We start from the raw sequence: 24162 nt of genomic DNA on the forward strand, positions 1-24162 counted from the left end.
CCCTTGACACAATCCTGTCTCTGACACCTATGTGATTGGGGGTGCTCTAATTAACTCACTATGATCAGAAGTTGCAAGGATCTAATGCAAAGCCTAAATCACACAAAGTTTCCTGGGTAGTGATGTCCTTCAGGTGCTACTGTTTCCATATAACACTGCATTGATTATAGGATATGACAAAAATATAACAAAGCCTATTAAATGAGATCTATGATTTCTCAAATGAGTTTGGCCATGAGGAGAAAATTTTTTTAAGTTGAAGTTCTTAGTTTACAGGTGGTGTTGAACTAGTTTTACAACCATGAAGGATTGCTGGGGGGGGGGGGGGGGGAGAAATCATTTCATTCATTTCCTTGAATCTATACCATACAATATCATTTAAGAAAGACTCAGAATAAAGTTAAAGGGCTTTTCCCCAATAAAAAAATGCAAGAACTAGAAGAAATGAGGTAAAGTACTGACTATGTTGTATTGGACAATAAAGAAAGGAAAATTATGTCTGACAGAATTGTTTAGTACATTTAGTATTGAATTTCTAAAGAAAGGCTTAGAAGACACACTTAAAACATATTTAATCAACTAATCTTATGCTAATAAGGCAAAGTGAATAAATAATGTCAGAGTCAGGAGGATGATCTGGATTCAAATGCTGCCTCTGCCATATACTGGCTGTTTAACCTTGGGTAAATCTCTTAATATTTCATGGCACATAAGGTGTTTGATTTCGTTTTTTAAGTGTTGATCTTCATTGGTAGCAAAAAGTCCTCACTAGAGTAGATGGTAAAAAGGAAAAACTGCCATGTCCAAGCCTCAAAAGAAGGATCATGGGGGAGGGAGTAGAATTTTGGACTAGAAGACTTTCATTCAAGTCCCTCCTCTGACATTTATAAAGTATGTGGCAAGTCATTTAATTTTTCCAAACTTCGAAGTTCTCACAAAATGGGAAAATAATAATAATACATAGTTGTTTGGGGGTCCTTAGTATCTAGCACAATGTCATAAGTATTGAATGAATATTCATTGGAATGGAATGAAGTATATATAATAATTCCACTCCATTTCCATTCCAATTAACATTTATTATATTATGTATATAATTATGTTTATATAGATAATAGACATGTTTATATATGTTATATATACATATATTGCTTTAAAATTTATAAAATATTACCCTCACAGCATCTCTGTGAGGAAGAGGATGCAAGTACTGATATTCCCATTTGTATGGATAAAGGAATGAAAGCTCAGAAAGGGATACTCCTATCAGAGGATTACAATTGGGTACAATCACAGAGGAGCAAGGCCCGGCACCAAGACCTTCTGACTGAGTCTAAGGCTCTAACCACCGCTAAGACCCTATTTCACCTACTGAAGCAGGGTACCAAGAGAAAAGGAGAAATGTCCCTCTCCAGATATCTTTAAGCTCCATCAAGATATAGGAGCACATGTCTAAGACAGTCTATCACCTTTCCTGGAAAAGGGGGTTTGACTATTGAATCCTCAGTAATTGAATAATCCTAGGTCAGAATCTCCATTATGGGAATCAGGAACCAATGGATGAATTCATTCTCTCTTTGCTGTATAGATGTGCAGTGGATCGACACCCCATAGATGTCAATATCAACTTAACAATACTTTGCTCAGATTCCAATGGGAAGAACAGGTCATCAGCCAGAATCCTACAGATCATAAAGGGGAAAGATTATGGTAAGTTCAGTATAACTTAAAGATCCTTTATTTGTTCAATTACTTGAAGATATGGAATAAAAATGAAAAGGAAATTCTGTCCAATGAGCATGTATATGGGAAAGCTTAGGAATAGTAGCCCTAATTAACTATGGGTGGTAAGAGAATACATTTTCCCTTTTTTAAAGGTCCAATGAGTCTTTTAGGCCCTTAGGGTTCAATTTAGTTAATTACCTTTTCCATGCACTAAATGGTGCCCAATGGGCCTGAAAGACTTAATGGACCTTCAAAAAGTTAGCAGTTTAGAACTTGCTCATCAGCAAATTCAAGGCTAGTCATTTTTTATCTACTTAGTACATGACAGGGAGAATTATTTTGATGTTTTATATTAAGGAAAAAGAATAAGGATAAAGATAATATCACTTACTAGTAACCTCTTAATATACAATGTGCAAGTCACAGCAAATATGATGAAAATAAGAGAAGGTACGTCAATCTGGGATGCAATCTGAATGTGACAAATTTAGCAAAACATATTTTTGGTACCTGGGAGAATAGTGGCTTGTATAAGTCAAGCTATTAGGATCTTTTAAGAAATGCATGTGATTCAGAAAATCAATGCTATTCTTGCAAGAAGAGTAAAGAGAAGACATTTTTCTCTGCTTGATAACCTTCTTACTTTTGAGGCAATGTGACCATCTATATTATGCATCCTTCACTTGTGTTTCATTATAATTAATAAGTATGTCTGAAACCATTTAACCAACATTGACTATGCTGTTATAATTGTCTACTATGTACTCTGTGTGTGCGTGTTTACTATTCTTTCCTCATTTATAAATGTCAGGTAACTAATTTGGTAGAAAATTCACTCCACCATTTTTCAAGGGAGGCGTTTCCATAGGTTTATTACTGTATTCAAATAATATTTGTCTGAACTGCTGCCTCCTGGGAAAGGAAAGGAAATTGTAAAAAAGGAAATAATGGAGAATCGATGTTCAAATTGATCATTGCTTTTTGACTCATTTCCAGTGATGTGGAACAAGTCACTTTTTATCCCTAGGCTTCAGTTTCCTCATCTGTAAAATGAGAGGATTTGTTGAACTGACTGATCCCTAAGTGCCTTTCGAGCCCCACACACATACAACGTTTAGCATGCATATGTTTATAGTTGTGGCGCCATGATGATGATAACAACAGTGACATAGAAACCCCACTAGGAAATTTGGATGTAAATGTAAAACCAAAAGTTTTAACAGCTGTTTTAAATTAGGAAGTTAATTGTATATCTCAATGTTGATTTTAAATAATGACATGCTCATTAATCATAGTACTAATTATATCTAGTCTGATTTTAATATGATTAGGAATTTTAAAAATCATACAACATTTTCCCAAAATTTCACCCAATATCCAAAATAAACACAAAAGCTCTATTATAGAGAACCAAGAAGCTTTATGATTATATTTCAGTATTTGCTTATAGAAATGACTCAATTCTGGTTTCATTGAGACATCACCACAAGACCTACATGATTCCCTAAAGCCATTTTTCCATATTGGAGTTTTAAAACCTATCCTCTCTTGTCTAGCATGATGTCTGCTTCAGAGTGAAGGTGCACTTACTTAACTCATTCCTTATTTCCACTGTGTTAACATGTCCTCTTTATTTAGTGAAATTGCATTTCATTCGATCTAATGCTATGATAGTTTCTTTCTAGAAAGTGAGCCATCTCTCCTAGAATTCAAGCCATTCAGTAATGGGCCCTTGGTTGGTGGATTTGTTTACCGAGGGTGCCAGTCTGAAAGACTCTATGGAAGTTACGTGTTTGGAGACCGCAACGGGTAGGTTTCCCAAAACCTCATTTATTCTCTCTGGGAACACATCCATTGACTAGCTATCAGAAAGTTTGTGAGTAAATATTCCAACAGTATTCTCTTACTTGAGTAAAAAGTTGATGGAATTTAGAGGTGGGACAGTGAGTCATACAAGCCATAAGAACTGTGATTATTTCTTTTTATCTATATTTTGAATGCAGATTCAACTGAAGATACAACCCCGCCCCCCTACACACACACACACACACACACACACACACACACACACACACACACACACATAGATGTTCTTTAAAAGTATTCCATCCGGTGAATAAAATTTGCATGAAGACAAACAGGGAAGTCTTGGTGGCCAGAGTCAATCAACTTGTTTGGTTCTCCTCAGCCTTGCAAAGTACTATAAAAGGGTTCAAATGGTGGTATAAAAGGAAAACTTGGCAACCATGTCTTTATATAATTTGCATTTCAATTCCATTCAGCTAACAATAACCTAGTGCCCACACTGTGATGGGCACTAGAGCATTAGGGTAGGTACTAGTTTTTGCAAAGGCAAAAGTGAAGCAATCCCTAACTAAAAAAAACCCTACATTCAAGCAGCAAAATACAACCTAGACACAGAGAAGTCAAAGGACACAGTATTTATGAAGTAATTTCAAGAGGTAAAAACCATCAGGAGAGGCTTCTCAAAGGAGCCAGTCCCTGAGCTGTGCTTTGAAGCAGGAAATGACTAATTCTAAGAAAAAGATATTAAAAATTATTTTGGAAAAGTGGGGCCTTTCTTTTATGTTTTTATTAAGTGTTTTTTTCATTAAATTTTACTAAATTTTAAAATTCAATTTAAATTTTAAATTTTTACTAATTATCCTTACCAATAATTTGCTTTTGTCTTTACTAAATATTTCTCATTATCAAATTTCTGTGACTTTGGTAAACAAGTTCATCAGTTTGTAGAGAAATGAAACAAACTTAAGTTTGGTCAAGTTTAAATTATTTTCTTAATCTAATTTAGTCATTGTATATCTTCTTGTAGGAGATGCGGTTAAGGCCCAAACTGAGACGTTTAGTTTTCTTGGCAAATGGCTTTCAGATATATTACAGAGTTGATACATTAGTGCGCTGAAATGAACTAGAGAGCTATCCTGCCCCAAGTTCTCTGGTCCCCGTTCCTCTCTCTAATGAACAAAACAACATGGATTCTAGCCCCAGAGAGGAAGTACCATCATCTGAATGAAGGAAAGGGGTTTTCTCTATGCCAAAGTGCTCTCAGTTCCCTGCTTCAAGCAAAATATGCTCTTTCAAGTCTTACTTTCCTTTGACATTGTCATTTCCCAGTTCCATGCAACTTCAGGGCCATTGCCTTTGATTTGATTCCACAAACATATCCTAAGCAGCTACCATGTGAAAAATGCTGTTTTATGTTTGCCTTCTGTAGTCAGGGTCCTGTGACATAGAAAGCTCTTCATCAAGGATTTTCTTTTCATTGTTTGTATCATGGCCATTTGGCAAAAGGCAATAACAGACCCCTTGGTGTGTTTCCATTACAGAAATTTTCTAACTCTCCAGCAGAGCCCAGGAACCAAACAGTGGCAAGAAAAACCTCTGTGTCTCGGGAATGGTGGCTCTTGTAGAGGCTTTTTTTCAGGTCACATCTTAGGATTTGGAGAAGATGAATTAGGTATTGTACAAACAAATTCTTTTAAACTACTTCTTGACTCTCTTACTTGAGATATTCACTGATGTAGTTAGAACAAGTGTCTTTGTGACCCTGGGCAAGTCACTTAACCCCCATTGCCTAGCCCTCTCCACTCTTCTGTCTTGGAACCAATACATAGTATTGATTCTAAGACAGAAGATAAGGGTTTAAAAAAAATAACAGGTGCAACACTATTTCCCTTTACTTACTAGAATTTTAAATCCTCTAGCAAAGATGAACCTGTTTACCTGCCATATAAGCTAAAGGAAACCCACTTGTGGATTTCACTGAAAATATATCCAGAGCCCTAACTAGGATGGGGGAAAACAGGGCTTTGTCTCATGATGCCAACTTCTACTTCTTCCCCAAGTTACCTTTTCAGCAGCTTGTGATACTTTGTAGTCCCTTTACCAGTGTCCTTACCCCGTCACTGCCAATGAAACTTCCTGACTGGGGCAGACCATTACTTGACACTGCCCTCCTGAGATTGCCAAGGGCTTAGAAATCTGCTCCCCCACACCCTGCCATAACTCCTCCCTCTGCTTCTCCCCACTAATACCTTCTCCTAGGGGTTGTCCAGCACTCAGTTAGGGCAAAATGTTTTTTATCACCTATGACAAACCTTCACACACCTCATACTCTTTCCTCATTGGCATTGTCTGAAGCTAGGGAAGACATTATCCTGCATATATCTAGCATCCCCTCCCCAAAACTTTTTCTTCCTTCAGCAGTTGTTGAGTAGTATTATACAACAACCAAAGAAAAGGACTGTCCTCTGAACTATCCCTATACCCCATAATTGAATGTGCCCCAAGGACCAGAGTTCCTAGCTGGAACTCAATATATTCTTCACCATTTTATTTTTTAAAATACTATCTACCCCGCAAGTAAGGCTACAAGACAAGTGTATGTATACCTGAAAAGAAAGGAAAGCTATTTTCCCAAGTGAGAAAAACATTTCAAAAGATTCATTAAATTCCTTCTTTGTTTCAATTAGTTAAAAGTGCAGGATTATAGATTTTTAAAAACCTAAATGACAAACTTCAGGCAGGAGTTGTGTGGACACTTTCCTTCCAGGACAACATCCTTAGAAAAACTTGAGTCTAATGCTTTCATTCAGACTTCTAGGCAGGGAGAAGGCACCAACCAATAATAATTGATTTCACTTATTGCATTTATTTCTTCAATAGGTGAGGTGTATATTTTATCAAGTAGTAAAAGCATGACCCAGACTCACAATGGAAAACTCTACAAAATCGTGGATCCCAAAAGGTAAGCATGTCTTCATATAACATTAAATCCAAAAAAATCTCCCCTTTCTAAGTCATTATTATTTAAGTTTGTTCAGATCTCTGGGGAAATAAAGTGAGTAATCTCTAAATGTTAGCATTTCTATCTTCATGAACTTCAATGTAAAATTTCTCGATACCCTGAGTTGTTAGTGCCCTCCTTTTCAAACTACCTTATATTTAACTCTTTTGTATTTATTTGCATTTATTATCTTTTATTTCTTCATATGTGCATATTATGCATATATAATGAGATCTGAATTAGTGCAAATATAGCAACCCTTGAGGGAGTCTCATATGTTCAAATTTGCATTATTTGAAGTTGCAGCCCACTGGAAACAAACAGTGTAAATTTAAATATTGTGACCACTTCAGGGGATTCATTATTTATACTAACCAGGAGTTGGATGTATATGTGTGTATATGTTTGCATATGTGTATGTTCTTGGCTCCCCCATTAGAATGAGAACTCCTTTTGAGTAGAGATTTTTTCCATTTATTGTATTTGTATCCCCAGAACTTCGCACAGTGCCTGGCACAAGATAGATGCTTAATAAATCCTCACTGATTCATTGCTTATCTTTCTCATCTATATTCATGTTCATTATCAGGTCAATAGAACTGACTGATACCAATATTTATGTGATTAGGGCCTCAAGATTAGTGCATCCTTTTTTATGGGGAATACAACTGCAGTGAAGAAGGGCAACAAATGTGGCAAAAGATTCTGGGAAAAGAGGAAAGGGAAATAGTTGACAAGTGCCATTCTCTCCTAGAAGATTTATCAGCTAACACACAATAATCCTCCTAATTTTTGAAAACACAAGAGACACTAGCAGGAGGTTTGTCTGTTTTAGTATTATTTTTTAAAAAGCAATTAAAGGAATTATTTTTCATACCTCAGCATTGAAGCCGTGTCCCCAAACCCCCTGCAAGCACTTGTGTGGGTTTCTCTGACTAGAAAGAAAACAAAAGATGGATTTTCTCATTTCCCCTGGCAAGGGAAGACTTGAACTCTATTAAATCTCTTAAGCGTGGTTTTGGTTATTGTTTTCAGTAAGCCAAGGCTTTCCAAAGCAAATTAAAAGTTACTCAAATAACCATGTTATTGGTTAATTTCATATACAAAATCCAAACTTTAAAAAGCTGCTACAGCTATCTACTTAAACACTGATAGTGGGTACAGAGCAATATTTATGCAAAGTGGGCTAAAGGATGGAACATCAGCCAAGAGTCAAGAGTATTTTGCTTTGTTTTCTATTTTGGTTGTTGCTATTGTTGTTTTTAAAGCCAGCCTTGTGATTGTATTGGTATGGGGAACTCTTAGTGTAGAAACTCCTTTCCCAATGCAGATTGGTACCTGCTACAAAGAGAATTGATTAGTTCACTGAGAAGTCCAGTCACTTGTCCAATGTAAAATAGTATATTGACAATGGTGGAATTTGAACCCAGATCATCCTGAGTCCAAAGCCATCTCAGTCCACTCTGATAATCCTGCCTTTCACTTGATTACTTATCCAAACTTATTAAATGAAAGAGTATTTGCCTGCTTACTCTTTAGACCCTTTTTAGGTCCTTTTGATGAGTTAAAAGTCCTTAATCATAAAACAAAGAGCTAAAAGGACCTACCTCAGAGGTCATTCATTCCAACTCCTTCCCAAAATGAATTTCTTTCATAATACATTTTCCCAGTTGTTATACAACCTCTGCTTCAGGGGAAATCTACTACCTCCAAGGATAGCTCATTGCATAACGTGATATTTCTAATCTGTAGGGGTATTTCCACCACTTACATCAAGATTCTTGACTTCTGCCAGTTTCTTTCATTACTCCTCATTCTGTGCTTTGGGGATAAACAGAACAAGTTTAATCCTTCCTTCAAGTGACAGTCCTTTAAATAGTTGGACACAGCTATCATGTTTCTCTCATGCCATCTTCTTTCCAAGATATTCATCCCCACATCCTGCAACCAATCCCCACATGGAGGTATTTCAAGGCCTTTTACTATCCTAGTTGCCATCCTCTAGACATTCTCCAACTTGTCTAAGTCTTCCCTAAAATAGGAGTTGACAAAACTGAACTCAGTACTCTGGATATAAATTAACCCAACCAAAGTAAAATGGATCTCTTGCTTCCTTCATTCTAGACACTCTTGTAGGCTTTAAATACAACCCAGGACAGAATTTACTTTTCTTGACTGCCACACTGTTGATACCTATTGATCCTATGGTCCAGTATAACCCCCAAACCCTTTTCAGAGGCACTGTTAGCTAGGAATACCACTGAACCCCATATTGTATTTTTTGGTGAAGTTCATTTTTTTTAATTCAGGAACAGAACTTTACATGTAACTTTCAACTTATTAAATTTCATCTTATTAGATTTGGCCCATCAAATCTAATCTTTACTGCATTAGCCATCCCTCTAAGCTTCATGTAATATTCAAACCTAATAAGCTATCTATGCCTACATCTAATTCACCGATGAAAAATATTGAAAAGCCAAAGAATAGAGATGGATCCTTGGGGTTGTACCACTATAAAACTCCCTACAAGTAGATATTGTCGACTCACCAGTGACTATTATTTGTACCATTCATTCAATCAGTTCCAAATCCACCTAAATATACTATCAACTAAACTATATGACTCTATCATATTCTTAAAAATGTCAACATGGAATCTAGAAGTCCCCAGTTTATTTAGTTTGGAGGTAGAAACCCCAGATTTTGACCTTGTCACAGGAGAGTTTCTCCATGAGAGAAGGTCCTACTTCACCTGTCTCAGGTTAACAATAGACCTTGAGTTAGTTCTGAGTGGGGATGGCCAATCCCATCAGATGCCTCTTTTTGCCTTAGAAGCTTCTCCCATTGTATCACATCCCCCTTTCAAGGATCGAACTCAAGACCTTTGGCTTATGAGACTGACATGTTACCTACTGCGCTATAACTCAAGGTCTATTGTTAGCCTGAGACCAGTGAAATAGGACCTTCTCTCAGGGAGAAACTCTCCTGTGACAAGGTCAAAACCTGGGGTTTCTACCTCCAAACTAAATAAACTGGGGACTTCTAGATTCCACATTGACAAGCATAATGAAGAAAACTCAGCAAATACTTTGCCAAAATTTAAGTATACTCTTCTGATAGCATTCCCATGATCTAGTCTAGATACCATATCAGAAAAGAAAATGAGTTTAGATTGTTATGACATTTTCATGATGAGTCTCTATTGCCTCTCCTTTCTACACACTCACAAATCATTCTGTGATTGCTAGTTGCTAGAATTTTTCCAGAAACGAACATCAAAATCACTGGTTGAGAATTTCTAGGATCTATTCTCTTCTCTTTTATGAAAACAGGGACAGTGTTTTCCCTTTTCCAAACCTTCAAAAACTTTTGTTTGCCATTCTTGGATATAGTTTGTCCACATCTAGTCACTACAACTCACTGAGGACAGCTAGATCCTCACTTATCAGAGGGTTTCCACTCTCTTCCAAATATTATTTGTTTTATCTTTCCCAATCTAAAGATTATTTTCAAAAAAAAAAACCAGAAACAAAAAAGGCTTGTCATCCACCCTTCTCACCTTTATCCAATGGTATCTTCCCAAAGCTGTTATCATATCTTTTCTTTGATCCTTGTCTGGAACCCAAAACAGGGAAAACAACAACTCAAAACCCCTTTCTTGTTGTCCTTAGAATTCTTCCCTAGCCATAGTTCATTCTGGGCTTCATTACTCCTGACCTTGTTCCTAGAGAACCTTGTTATTCAGATCAGAACAATAGCCATTCTATTAAAGCAATGGACCATAACACTATACATCTAGTAGCAATATAAGCACAAAACCCTAGTTAGCCAACAATTGTTGGGCCCCAGGTGATTGACAGATTTTAGTTTAACTTATATTTTTAAATTGATGTTTATATGTGTGTGTGTGTGTATTTAAATCAGTATTTACAGGTCAATTCTGCTTTCTGTATTTTGGTCGGAAGTCTTTCAGCCAAATGGGGAAGGAATCATTTTTTATCTTCCTTGTTTCAAGATACTTTATCTGACATTAAATGATAAGAAACTGAAAAATCTCGTGGAAATATCAGCTAGTTTCTCTTTTCTGGACAGTGTTCATGGGGAAGGAGTGGCATATATTTAAAGATGTTTTCTTTCCCAAAAATGTTTTCTTGTTTTCTTGTCTCTTTCATTCACTTATTTAAATGAATGTTGAACTTTTTATTTGAATGACTTCAAATATTCATTTCAATGAATATTCAAAGAGCATGTAGTAATTAACAACATTTAATGAATACCTTCATTTAGTAGACATGTATAAAGTAAGGAGGTAGAACAGTAGACAGAGAGCCAGACCTAGAAACAGCAGATTTTTCTTCAAATCTGTCCTCAGATACTTCCCAGCTGTGTGACCCTGGGCAAGTCCCTTAACCCCTGTTGCATGTCCCTTATGGTTCTTCTGCCTTGGAACCCATACTCAGTATTGATTCTAAAATGGAAGAGTAAAGGTTAAAAAAAAATCCTGTACCACATACTGCTCTAAACACAGGGAATAAAAAGACAAAAGAGGAAGCACCCCCTGCCTTCAAGAAACATCTATTCTGTGCTGGTGTAACTAATGTGTACATTGATGAGTAAGATGGAAATATCTACAAAATAAATACAATTTCAATGGGATGCCATTAGTAATTGGGGGGGATTGAGAAAGATCTGATGTAGAGAGAAACCAACATACGAAAGCAGAGCATCTTTTCTGAAGAAAGGAGAGTCTGAGAGCTCTGTGTGAAAGGAAGTCCTCTTAGGCTACTGCTAATGAGAATAATTGGCCCTAATTAGTCCACTTTTAATAGCACTGATACATCTGTAATATCGCTCATCTATCTTAGTTTGTCAGGCACTGTATATTCAGTGAGCTAGATCTAATGTCCCACAGCAGAAAAGCTCCCTGTTTCATCCCCTCCTCCCCTGCCTTCTCAGTGAAAAAGTAGCATATCATTTGAGAACTGAAAAACCAATTCTTTGATAACCTGTCCCAATTAGAGAAATGATCATGCCGCATAAACTGATAGCAGTAACGCCATCGCTCTGAGATGTGAGCTTTCTGTTCCTTGTGATTTCCAACCATCATGCTTCGATCACTTTCAATTCTTCCCCCAACTGCTCTCTTTTGTGAGTCGAGGCTGCTTCCAGGTATTCCTGTAATCTTTTCCCACACCACAGGGGAAAACGAAATCTTGTGCTCCTCATTTGGGTTGTTTAGTCTGTTGGTGTGTGAGTCCAAGAGAATTTTACACCTTAAATCCATTATTAGTATCTAATTACCAGTGTGACCTTGGTTTTGTGCTCCTCGAGCCTCTGCTAGTAGGGTGGTCTCAGAGAGACATACCTGAAAGGCTTGCCTTCCCGTCCGATTGCTGTTGCTGGGGAGTCATTGCATATGTGGGGCCAGGGTTAAGATGTGTGTTTGGTTTCAGGAGGGAAGTAACCAGAGTCCGAAAGACACTGTCCTTGTACTTAGGCAAAGGCATCAATTAAAACTTCCCTGGCTTGTGGCAGAGCACCCTCGTTTGCATAAACATTGGTCAAAAACGTCATGCTGTTTTGATTTGGGGCCAGAAGTTTATTATTGTAGTATTTCTCTGCTGAGGAGTTGAAGTTCTATATAAGCATACACTTCGGCATGTGCCCAGCGTTACCCCTGAAACATTAGCCAATCATCAGCCCTGTCTTGTGCAGGTTTTCTGCCTCAGGAAGAAAAAAAAAACACTCTGAGAAATTCATTATTTGCAAAATTTGAAAAAAGCCTGGCTGTTTTCTTAGTGGCCTCTCTTCTTACCACAGAAATCTTTCCACATTAAAGCTTAAGTTCAAATTGGTTTCTAGTCGATAATCATGAGCACTGACATTTATATAGCTAGCATTTATATTGTGCTTTAAAGTTTTCCAAGCCCAGTGAAGTAGGTGCTATGACTGACTCCACTTTCCTATTGAGGAAACTGAGGTAAGCACAGATTAAGTGACTTGCCCAGGGTCACACAGCTAGTCAGAGTGTGAGATCAGATTTGAACTTGTTTTCCTGCTCCAGCAACTTTGCTATCTAATTTTCTTTACAATTAGCAGAATACAGCTCTTAACAATTTGCAAAGTATTTTGCACACTATTCCATTTGATAATCATAGACCATCTGTGAAGTATTAACTATTGCCATTTTAAAGAGGAAGAGACTGAAGCTTACAGATGTAAATTACTCACTATCAAAGAAAAAGGGAGTTCTAAAGGGGAGATTTAAATCCAGTTCTTTCGTCACTCTAGACCTAATCATTTTTCCACTACATAGTCACTATCCTCTTGGCTTATCACAGTAGCTAGAATTTTCAGAGTAGCCTTAGGATAAAAATGGGATGTGGATTATGTTTATTTTTTAGTCTACCTGAGATCTTGCCAGTGTCTTGGACATAATTGAAACTCCCTCCACCAGTGCTGATGATAATGTAAGAGGGACCAAGGCTTAGGTGACTCACTTAGGGCAACATAGCTAGCTGGTATCAGAAGCAGAACTTGAACCCAGATCTCCAGGACTCCACGGCCGCCCCATTAATGACTACTCCATGTTGCCATTATATTCTCCATATAATTTGACCTCATCACAAACAGAGAATGCTGACTTTATGTGATGGTTAAGCCTGTTGTTTATGTTTTCATGCATGCAAGAAAGAAAAAAATGAGAAAGCCCTCTAAGCCTCAGGCAACATTTAAGTCTCATCTCAGGAAAAGTAGGAGTCCCAGCTCCCAAACTTCAGGCCACAGATGAATGACTCCTCTGTAAGGAATAGCAGAGTTTCACCATGGAAAGGAGCATCAGCCAAATGTTTTACTACAAAATTCAAAGCCTTATGATTATTTGGCTGCTTTTGCATTTAAAAATATGAAGCACAATGCAAAATCTACAATTCCCGGGGAGATAGAGGCAGGGCACCCGAAGTGATGCCTTGTACTGGGATGCCTCTGAGTTTTCTCAGTACCCACTTAGTCAAGTGCTAATACTAAGCAAAAGAAGAATTTTCCTCTGAATAAAGACTTGCAATGCCTCTGGTTGGTGGGAAATGGAATCTTCTAATGGCTCTTGTTCTCAAGTGCCACTTGACCATATATGGCTCACATATGATCTCAAGAAAGCTGTCCAAAATATTAGGAATAGAGCCTGACCACACTCAGGATTCCTATCAGCCTCCAAGATTTTTGGACAAGCCATGGCCTGTGTAGGAGCCTCTCTGGGGTAGTCCTCTTAGAAAACAAGTTGAATCAAGTACAGAAGGCTCTTTCTTGACCCTCATCTATTAAGATGAACAGCAATTTGAACTTTTCCTTACTCTTGTTTTATGGGACTGGGTAGAAAATGGCAAGCTGTCTTTTCTAATGAAATGCAATACTGGACTTCTGCTTTTGCTACCACCACAAATTGGTAGATCAACAGGCCAGTAGGAATAAATTCCTCAAGTCTTAAATGCTTTGTAAATCATTTTATCTTCCCATTCTACCATATGCAGCAGAAAATGAACTAGATTTCAAGTCAGAGGGTCTGGGTTCAAATCCAAGGTCTTCCATTTATTTATTCATATAACCTTGGGATAGTCATTTTGCATACCTGGTCCTTGGATTCTTCACCTTTAAAACAGCAGTGTTGGACCAGATGGCCTCCAAGGTTCCTTCCAGCCCTAAATTTATGATCCTATGAACCAATATATAAAGAGCCACTTATTTATCTTCCTTGACATCAAATTCTTATGAAACAATAAATGATGAGACCTTTCAAAGTCATAGAAAGTACATAAATTAGCTTTTCCGTTCCAGAAGGTTATTAATGAGAAGCAAATGGGACATACGATTTTTTTTTTCTGAATTAAAGAAGCTTTTAGCAGAAGTCAGATGAAGACAGCTTGCTTCACCTTTTCTTTTTCTTCAAGTCTCAGTCTATAAAATGTGCACCTGCCTACCCTCACCATGTGACTGTCAGCGAAATAATATACTTTGAAAGCCTTGAATTATTCAGAGGAAAGACCCTATCCACATCCAAGATTGTAGTATTACTGTCTGGCCAAATATTCAAAGATCATAATCCAGGTGCTTTCCTGCCTTTTAAGGAAGTATTTATTCATTTGAAATGAGGACAAAAGTTTCCAAAGAGTTTTGCGTGATTAAGAATACATGATTTTTCAAGAGGTCTTTTGTATGGCTTGTCATTTATAAATTATTTCAGAATTCAAACAAATTCAAACAAATATTTCAGAATTCAAACAAATATGAAGTCATTGGCAAGTTCTTGGAGGATAGAAACCAAATTTGGGCAAAGTGATAACTTTTCAAAGGCATTCCAAGATTTCACCACAGCTGTGGACAAAAGAGTCTTGATTTTGCTTTGGTTTGGTTTGGTTTGAGATGGATGGAGCTAGGCAAGCCACATAACCATCCCTGATCTTGAAATATTTCCATTTCAATTGTCTTTTCTAGCATTAGAAAAAACAGCCTGATTTTTTGATATGCTTACTTTCGTTGCAAAATACTAAATTCTTACCCATTGCCTCTCTTACCTAATTTTGTTACAATGGCCAGTCCCATAAGAGGGATACAAATGAACACTCCTTGCAGATTCCAGGGTTGAATTTCACTTGACAGAAATGCCATATCCCCAAAGCCCTTTGTGCCTAATACAGAAACTGTCTTCTCCCACATCCCCCACCATCCATCCCACGAAAGCCAACCAGTTTGCAGTTGATTTAATTCTGTGTTTGCTTCCTCTTATACTTGCTCCCTAGGCTGACTGCTAATAGAGTGCTTGGGTTTTCCCCCCTCACTTTTCAAGGAGAAACCAGTTTAGTTTCTGTTTTGCGCGTGTGTTCTGGGGCCGGCAGGCAGGCAGCCCTGCCATCCTAAAGAAAAGTCATACATAATAGAGCAGCTTTAGCCCAATAAGCCAGTCTCTCCCAATTCATCAGTCAAAGTTTTATGCAAGTGGCCTCCCCTAGGTTGATAAATTCCCACAGTGCCTGTTGACCCAGCTGCCAAGGACTCCCACAGCAGGTGTTGTTTTCATGACCACCCTGGCAGTAATACAAACTGTTTCACAGCTCCATTGACCTCTCAGCTATTAGCAAGGATACAGGCTCCACGAGGGACTCGTTCTCAAACATGACAGGATTTCTGAAGACTAGAGGTCATAAGCAAGTAGAGATCCGATAAGAATACATTCAGAATGGTCGCTTTTAGGGCTAAAAGGCAAAGGGGCGTTTGCCACATGATTCTTTTCACCAGCTATACGAATATCTGTTAGCAGCTCTGACAGTTCATAACATTTTAAGATTTTTTTTTTTAAACAAGCTAGAGATGATGCTGTGAGGAAGAGTTTGCTCTAAGGAACCAAATGCTCTCCAGATGTTTTCTGACATTCAAAATAGTTGAATTGAACTTCCAGCAGAATGCAAGAGACCAGAAACAATTTTTATGTGAATGGATATATATATATAAATATATCACTATTGGACATATATATATATATATATATATATATATATATATATAAGTATCTGACCTATATACACCTAGTACTGGATACTGGCAATATACATATGTAGAAATGTCTTCGTGGCTATTTCATAGATATCTAATTGGATATACATTTGTTTCTCTGTGTCTGTCTGTGTTATAGATATAACTGGAGCTCTGTGGAACTTTTTGTGTCCACCTATCTCTAATAATGTAGCTCTAGCTGTGGACAGAATTGGGGATGGATGTAGACAGACACCCATCTATGTGTTGGATATTTCTGTGCCTAGAATAGGATGATCACCAAAGAGTGATAGCCTGTGTGCCTATACGTCATAATATGCAGGTCTCTAATATTGCAACCGTACTTTTGTGTATATTCATTTCCAAATGTATGTCTATGTGTATATGCTGAGACACACAGGCTATTTACATCCCCAGTTTCAAAGTAAGTAGCAAATATCCCGTGCACGAAATGGTTGTATTCATGTCCATTAGATTATGAGAAATGCTAGAGCCAAGCTTTCCGAGGGCATATCCGATTTCTTGGAGCTGTGACATCTGACCATCACAGCCAAAGGGCGAAACCGCTGTTTCGTACCACTTAGAGGTCCTTTTCAACTATCTCATTCATTTTGAATGCTGTAAGGAGACATTGGCTCATATAGTAATTGTCCGACTGACTATGTGAATATGATTGAGTTGTCCTTGTCAAAATGCATTTGTTAAAGAGGGCATGAAATGAAGAACATGATGCTAGTGGGAATTTTCTGCTTCTCAAATGAGGCCCCATTGGTGTTCTGAAAACCGGCTTCATTGTTCAGAACTCTTAGTAGCATTATAAAGAACCTGCCATGATTCCTCTTTGTGGTACAATAAAGAAAATCTGGTATTACACCCCCTGAATGTCTTGGGATTATACTGGAAGTCAACACATCATAAGACAATGCAGTCCCCGGGTCGGAGTGCAGATTTGCCTTTCCATCCCACACGCTGAAAGTAATCCCACATGGTTTTGTGAAAGTACCTTTTAGCCAAAAAAAAAAAAAAAAAAGACAAATAGTCCTGAGGCACATAACCATCTCTCATCGAGCTGCTTCGCTAGAGAGTAAGAGAAAACAGTTTGAGTGAATGGCATATTATTGCTAATATTATCAAATGTAACCAAGAGTATTATCTCAAAATTGGGGGATTTAGAATAGTGTTACTAGACTTTAAAATGGCTTTTTTGGACACATTTCTGTGCCCTTTTACTGTACAGATCTTGCTTCTTTTCTTTGTGAATTATAGGCAATGTTTTTATTTCCTATTTCAAACAACAGTAAAGTCTAAAACGATTTAAGGCTAATCCACTTGAAGATTTGGTACTTTATCTGTAGGATGGAGGGGAAGAATTTTTCAGACAAATGTTTTCAATTCTGTATATGAAGTTTGCCAGTAATAAAATCCCAGCTTTCTTTTTCTGCTTTTGCTTTTTGAGTCTCTCCACAGAGTTTAATTAGGCTGCACAGCATGTCTGATAAGGACTGTGCCCTTCTGACTTTAGCTTCCCAAAAAGAAGAGCATTAAATAATGTTCCATCCAAAGAACCATTTAGGTGTTTAGAGTTTTAGTTTCATGAGTGATGGTTCATACTTCCATCTGAGCAAGAAGAAATCGCTCTCTGTTCTTTCTCCTTTCTCCTATTACTGCATTACTCCATGGGCTCATTTACCCAGCAAAAGTAGACCAGCCAGGCATGGTCTACCTGTTTTGATCATTCTTTGAACTGACTGCTCAGTCAAATACCTTCATTCAGAATCAGTCTGCTTACAAACCGGAAAAGCCATTGAACCTTCCTTGACCATTGTTGGAACAAGAGCTGGCTTCAAAACAGGAGTGCTGAGTTTATGTTTAAAGTGGAATGAATACTTGCAACATACATAGGCCATTTTTCCCTAGGACATATCTGAAATAACTTGTTCTGTCTCTGCCCTTCTTGCAAAACAGCATTTCAGACTACTGCCCTCTGACTCCACTCTGAGTCCCCAGAATTCAGAGTTATGGGTTGTTGAGACCAAAATCCCCATTGCTGGCTGCTACCCTCAGTTCTTTTATTGTGCTAACCCAATCCCTCCTATGTCTCTATCCCACTCTTCCTTCCCCTTGTATTCTCCTGTGTGGATGTTATTCTTTTCCCTTCCCTCTTCCCTGTGAAAGGAAGCATCTTGAAGTTAAGGACTATTTCATTTCTGACTTAGCATCCCTAGTAAGTAGCACAGTATCTGGTACATAATAAGAATTTCATAAATACTTATTGAGTGAATAAGTTAATTGCTTTTAGTAAGACATTTAAGAATAATAACTAAAGGGAGGTGACTCGGTTGCTCAGTGGATTGAGAGCCAGGCCTAGAAGCAGGAGATCTCTAGGACCTATACAGTATTGGTTCTAAGGCAAGAAGGTAAGGGTTTTAAAAAAAGAATAATAACAAAACAAAGCATTGTTATACTTATAAAAATCTTCAGGTGGAAGTCAGAATGTTTTATTTTTCCTTCTTAATTAAAAGGAAAAAATCAACAGCAGCCTCTAAAAGTTCATTTCTCTAGCTTTTCCCCATAGAATCATATATTTCAAATATAAAGAGGACCTTATGGTCAGTTAGTCTAATCCTTAAGGCATCCTCCATGTAAAAAGAAGAAAACTGAGGAACCCACCAAGTCAGTTGAAATGACTTAATTCAAGTTACACAGGTGAGTCAAGATAGAACCATGATCAATATACTTTCTATAACTTCATACTACCCACTATTCATAATTACCTGTTAGGGGTCTAGGATTGTGATCATCAAGGGAAAAAATTCACTGTAATTAAAATATTAGATTTTTTTGAGTGAAATCATAATTAAGGTATGGAAATAATTCTATATTTTGAAATTCATTGATATTAGTTTCAATTTAAAATTTATTTTAAGATGGGACACACTCAAGAACCCATGATATTATGATAAATATTTATTGCCCTCATGAATTACTATAAAATAATCAAATGATGGAAATTTTAAAACATGTTTCTGGTTCCCTCATTAGATTGTAAACACAGGGATTGTCTTTTGACTCTTTAATATCCCCAATGTTTAGCATACTGCTTGACATATAATAGGTACTTAATAAAAGTTTATTGAATTAAATCTCAAAGGTTATTATATAATATGAAATAACATTTTCCTCTGTATGCTTTCTAAAATCTTTGTTAAAATAGAAAATGATTTGATTCTTTAAATTAAATTGATTAATTTGTTATATTCAGATATCCAAGTAATTCCCTCTCTTCCTTTCCTCCTTTCATAAGAGAAGGCATCATTTGACAAAAAGGCATATGTATATATATTTCTATGTCTTCCTTATTTTTCTCTATCAGTTCTTTCTGGTGGATATGCACAAACATTCTTCAAAGAGGATTTCTGTTGTACATAACAATTCTGAAAACAACACATCTTTCTCATTTAAAAAACCTATCTATTACTCTTTGTTCAGTGCTCTCCCTGTCTACATGCAGAGCCATAACAAAGAAGGACTGATTTACCCCAGAATGCTAAATTTAGACCCCTCTTATTAGAGTGCTCTGATAACACTTGCAATCTTTTTAGGATCATAGAAATGACCATTTGATATCTAGTTAGGAAGAATATAATTCAAGTAAAACATGAAGCCACTGTGTAGGCTTCATTCTCCATTCAGTAGCATTCTTTCATTTTGCCCCTCCTTCAAAGTCTCTCCAGCAGCAATCTGGCATGTCTCTGTGCTCCCCAAAAGGGTAACATCCCTCTACTTCAGCTAAGGAAACGCTTCATGTCACTTGCCCTAGGGACAAAAATCCCTAATTACATCTCTGTCTATAGACCTCAAGCAAGGCTGAAAGAGAGCTTCGCACTGAGAGAAAAGGGAAGGGAGAGAGAGAATGCGATAGATTACATAACATCAAGAGGTGTGAAAAATCATTAGAGAGAGGGGATGATAAGGGTGGTGACGGGCAATGCTTAAACTTTATTCTCATCATAACTGGCTCCGAGAAAGAAAAACAAATATACTCATTGGAGTATAGAATTCTATCTTGCCCCACGGAGAAGTAGAAGGGAAGTAAGACTAGGGAAAGGGGAGGCAACTGGAGGGAAGGAGAAGGAGGGGGGCAACAAAAAGCAAAACACTGGTGAGGAGGAACAGAGATAAAGGGAATAGAGCAAGGTCTAAAGTGAATAATACTATGGAGGGCATTACATAGTAATCACAACACTGAATGTGAATGAGATGCAGGATGGATTAAAAACTAGAATCCTACTATATGTCATTTAAAATAAACACATTTGAGGCAGGGTGACACACACAGATTCAAGGTAAAAGGCTGGAGCAGAATTTATTATGCATCATCTAAAGTAATAAAAGCAGAAATAGTAATCATGACACCAGGCAAAACTGAAGTAGAAATTGATCTTATTAAAAGAGATAAGGAAGGAAATTTCATGTTGCTAAAGGGTACTTATAAGCAATGAAGTGATGTCATTACTAAGAACAGGGAAATTGGGTAGTCCAGACAAAGAAGAATGAATCTACACCACTCAATGGAGCAGTCATAGTTATTCTTCAACTCATGTTGTCTCTGTACTTAATTTTAATTAATCTTTAATTGAGTCCTTAAGGGATTTCTAATATTATAACAGGAAAGCCATTCTATATCATTCTTAACATTTTTTTATGTCATGGACCCTTTTGGTATTTTGGGGAAGCCTGTGAACCCCTTCCTAGAAAAATGACTTAATAAGCATACAATACAATGCATAGTGTTACAAGGAAACAATGATAGGGATTACAAGAAACAAATTATTTTGAAATGTAATTTTCAAAATATTTTAAAAACAATTTAACAGACCCGACCCTAGGTTACAAGTTCCTGTTCTATATAGATGCCCATGATTTTCAGTCATCCTCACATTAAAGACGTGCCAGAAAATATTTTAAATGTGTACTCAGGTAGGAACTACAATGAAAAATAGGGCATTCCACAAGTGCAGAATGCATGGAGTCTCTTCAGAAATATTGAATTTCTTGTGACATCTGAAATATTACTTGAAAGGAACTGGCAGTAAAATGGTGTTGTGGCACTGCACCACAAGATCAAACAGTGGAGATGAGCGGCAAATCCAGGGTCACATACCATGGCTAGCTCTCCAGGTATTCACTGCACTAACCTCGTCCTTCCCACTGCAGCAGGGTTTTATTTTGAATGGATGAGATGCTTGGCAGCCAAAAGGCAGTTGATGGATTGTGTTGTCATTTCACTGAATGCTACAAAGTGGCCTCATAGAAATTCGAGTGTTGCAGAATTCTTCTTTTCACAGGTAAACTGATATGACAAGAAGAAAATTTGGGATGACTGGGATAGGCCTGATAGAATCCCAGCCTAGAGGAAACAAGAGGAGAGATGGAGAGACGGGAGGAAGAATACTTAGTGTGGAGTTTTCACCTTAGGTATTAGGCAGAAAGGAAGCAGCATAAATAAAAGGAAGATTTGTCACCCAATAAATCCATTCGAGCCTCTGATTGTGACTCCCCACTTTTGTAGAATAATTAACTTGATCCTGGGAAGTTTTTCCCCCTTCACAGTCTAGTACTGAATGCAAACTCATTGGAAATAATGGGTATCCATTATTACAAAGGTACATTCAGAGGTATCCAGCTTTGCAACGACAGTGCTTTAGAGCCTAGAAGTCATATAGTGCAGACAAAGAAGACTGAAGTGGAGTCATAGTTATTCATCAACTCAAATTCTCTTTCTTCTTAATATAATAATTAATCTTTAATTATATACTTAAAGACTTTCTAATATAGCAGAAAAATAATTCTGTATCATTCTTAACCTTTTATTAACACCATAGTGGTGGCTCAGAATTACTTCCGTGGCTCAGAATTACTTCATTTCTTTAGCAGATTTCTAAAGGAATGATGATGTAGAATGGGAAGTCTCACCTAGGCCAATAGAGGCAGGCAACATATTGAAGTATAAATAGAACTGGGCTTGAAGATCTAGGTTCAAATCCTGGTTCAGGTGCTAATGAGCAATGTAGGTTTAGGCAAGTCATAGCATCATAGGTAAATTTAAACCTAAAGGGACATTTTATAGATGGAGAAAATGAGATGAAGTGACTTGTCCAATGAATGTCACACTGGCTTATATGCAGCACAGCCAGGATAGGATCATAGGTCCTTTGACTCCAGAGCCTTTCCACTACACATCAATTTCTTTGTCTGTAAAATGGGCATGATAATAATACTTGCAGGGGCACTTGGATAGCTCAGTGGATTGAGAGCCAGGCCAAGAAGCCAGAAGTCTGACCTGACACTTCCTAGCTTTGTGACCTTGAGCAAGTCACTTGACCCCCATTGCCTAGTCCTTACCAGTCTTCTGCCGTGAAACCAACACTCAGTATTGATTCTAAGACAGAAGGTAAGGGTTTAAAAAATAATAATACTTGCTCCCTTATTTCACAGAGATATAGCAAGGAAGGATTTTATAGAGCCACAGCTAACAATTTTTGTACATTTTCAATGGACTACATTATTCATTAAAAAGCCATTCAGCCTGGTCCAGTTCCTTGAATGAATGTTGAAACATAATTAGTAAACATATCTTGTAGGATATTCTTAGCTACTCATTCTTAGTTCAATCAAGTCAACAAATGACAAAGGAGGAATAGGGGAGAGGAGGACAAAATAAGCCAAAATGCTTCCTAGGCTGCTGGAAGTAGGATAAGAGTGCTCTGGATTTAGGATACCACCTCTGGGCATGGGATATGCAGAGGAAAGAGTCTATCTCCAAGATGACAATTGTAGCACCCTCTGAATTCCAAAGCTCTGTTGTGTATTTACTTCTGTTTGTAAACGTGAGTGGGAATCATTATTAACCCACGTTGAGATGCAGAACTAGACACATAAGGTAAGCTGTATCATTCTGTAGTCTGTTCATTCATATATTCAACAACTATTTGAATGTGACAGTACTAGAAAACTTTAAAAACAATGCATAGACTAACCTGAGATAAACCCACGGGGGCTCGAAATATGTCTCCCACTAGGAGAACTGACCTCATTTGCAGACTTTCAGTATCTCCCCACTGAGATAATGGATACCATTCCTAAGAGCAGTAAGTTATCTATCCAGGCAAACTGTGCCAGAAAAAAATACCTTTTTAAAGGGCTTTCCTTGTTTCCAAGAGAATTCTCTTACACTTTTGCCTCTGCAAGCCCGAAGAAGGCAAGGTGTCAATGCTAATTCACCTCTCCTCCCAAAGGAGAAGGAAAAGGTCTTGGAAAAAAAAGAGTAAAATCTTATGTGTCTTCAAAAATTCTGTGCCTGCCAGCATCTTCAGTCTCCCACCAAGCAGTACAGGTTAAAATCTGAGACCTTCACAAATAAATCCAGAATGGAATCCTTTCTTGTTTGTTGAATGTTAGGACTTAGAAGAAACCTTAAAAAAAAAAAAAAACATCTAATCCAACTCCTTCGTTTTTATAAATGAGGAGAGTAAGACCCATCGAGGTACCTCTAGGGACTTGTCCAAAAGCAAAATTAGTTAGTGACAGATTTGGGATTTGAACCCCAATTCTGGACTCAAAGTTCAATGCTCTTTCCATTATGCTACTTCTTCACTTACAATTACACATGGACACCAAAATAAAAATGAAACAAAGCCCCATCTGTTCTTTATTTAAATAAGTTTTTTATTGATAGTTTTTAAAATCATTATAGTCTACCCCACTCTCCTCTTCTCCATCTTTCTCTCACTAGCAGAAAACCATCCAATATAACAAATAATGTTTTTAAAATGTCTGAAAAGATGTATTTTCTGTGTGTGTGTATATGTGTGTGTAATATACACATATATTACATATATACACATACATATGTGTGGACATATAGACATTCATAAATGTGCAATGCTTCTGGACCTCTCAACTTTGCAAAGAAAGGAGTGGGGTAGAGATGCAAACTATGCTTGTTTTTTATAATTTTGCAACATTTACTTTTGGTTTTAAGTATATGTGAAGTTATTCTTTCGATTTACATTGTTGTAGTT

The 24162-nt window shown here is 37.3% G+C and overlaps 1 protein-coding gene across 3 annotated transcripts in view; it reads left to right on the forward strand.

Moving 5' to 3' along the window:
• The window catches only part of HHIP (hedgehog interacting protein), a 141754-nt gene that overhangs the window by 97539 nt on the left and 20053 nt on the right, over positions 1–24162 (forward strand). For all 3 annotated transcript variants that reach the window (XM_007496276.3, XM_007496277.3, XM_001367162.4), the window contains exons 8-11: positions 1589–1710; positions 3411–3534; positions 5073–5203; positions 6412–6493. In XM_007496276.3, the coding sequence (XP_007496338.1) occupies positions 1589–1710; positions 3411–3534; positions 5073–5203; positions 6412–6493 (459 nt within the window). The remainder of the gene's footprint in view (positions 1–1588; positions 1711–3410; positions 3535–5072; positions 5204–6411; positions 6494–24162) is intronic.

Source organism: Monodelphis domestica, chromosome 6 (genome assembly GCF_027887165.1).
Source record: "Monodelphis domestica isolate mMonDom1 chromosome 6, mMonDom1.pri, whole genome shotgun sequence".
NCBI lineage: Eukaryota > Metazoa > Chordata > Mammalia > Didelphimorphia > Didelphidae > Monodelphis > Monodelphis domestica.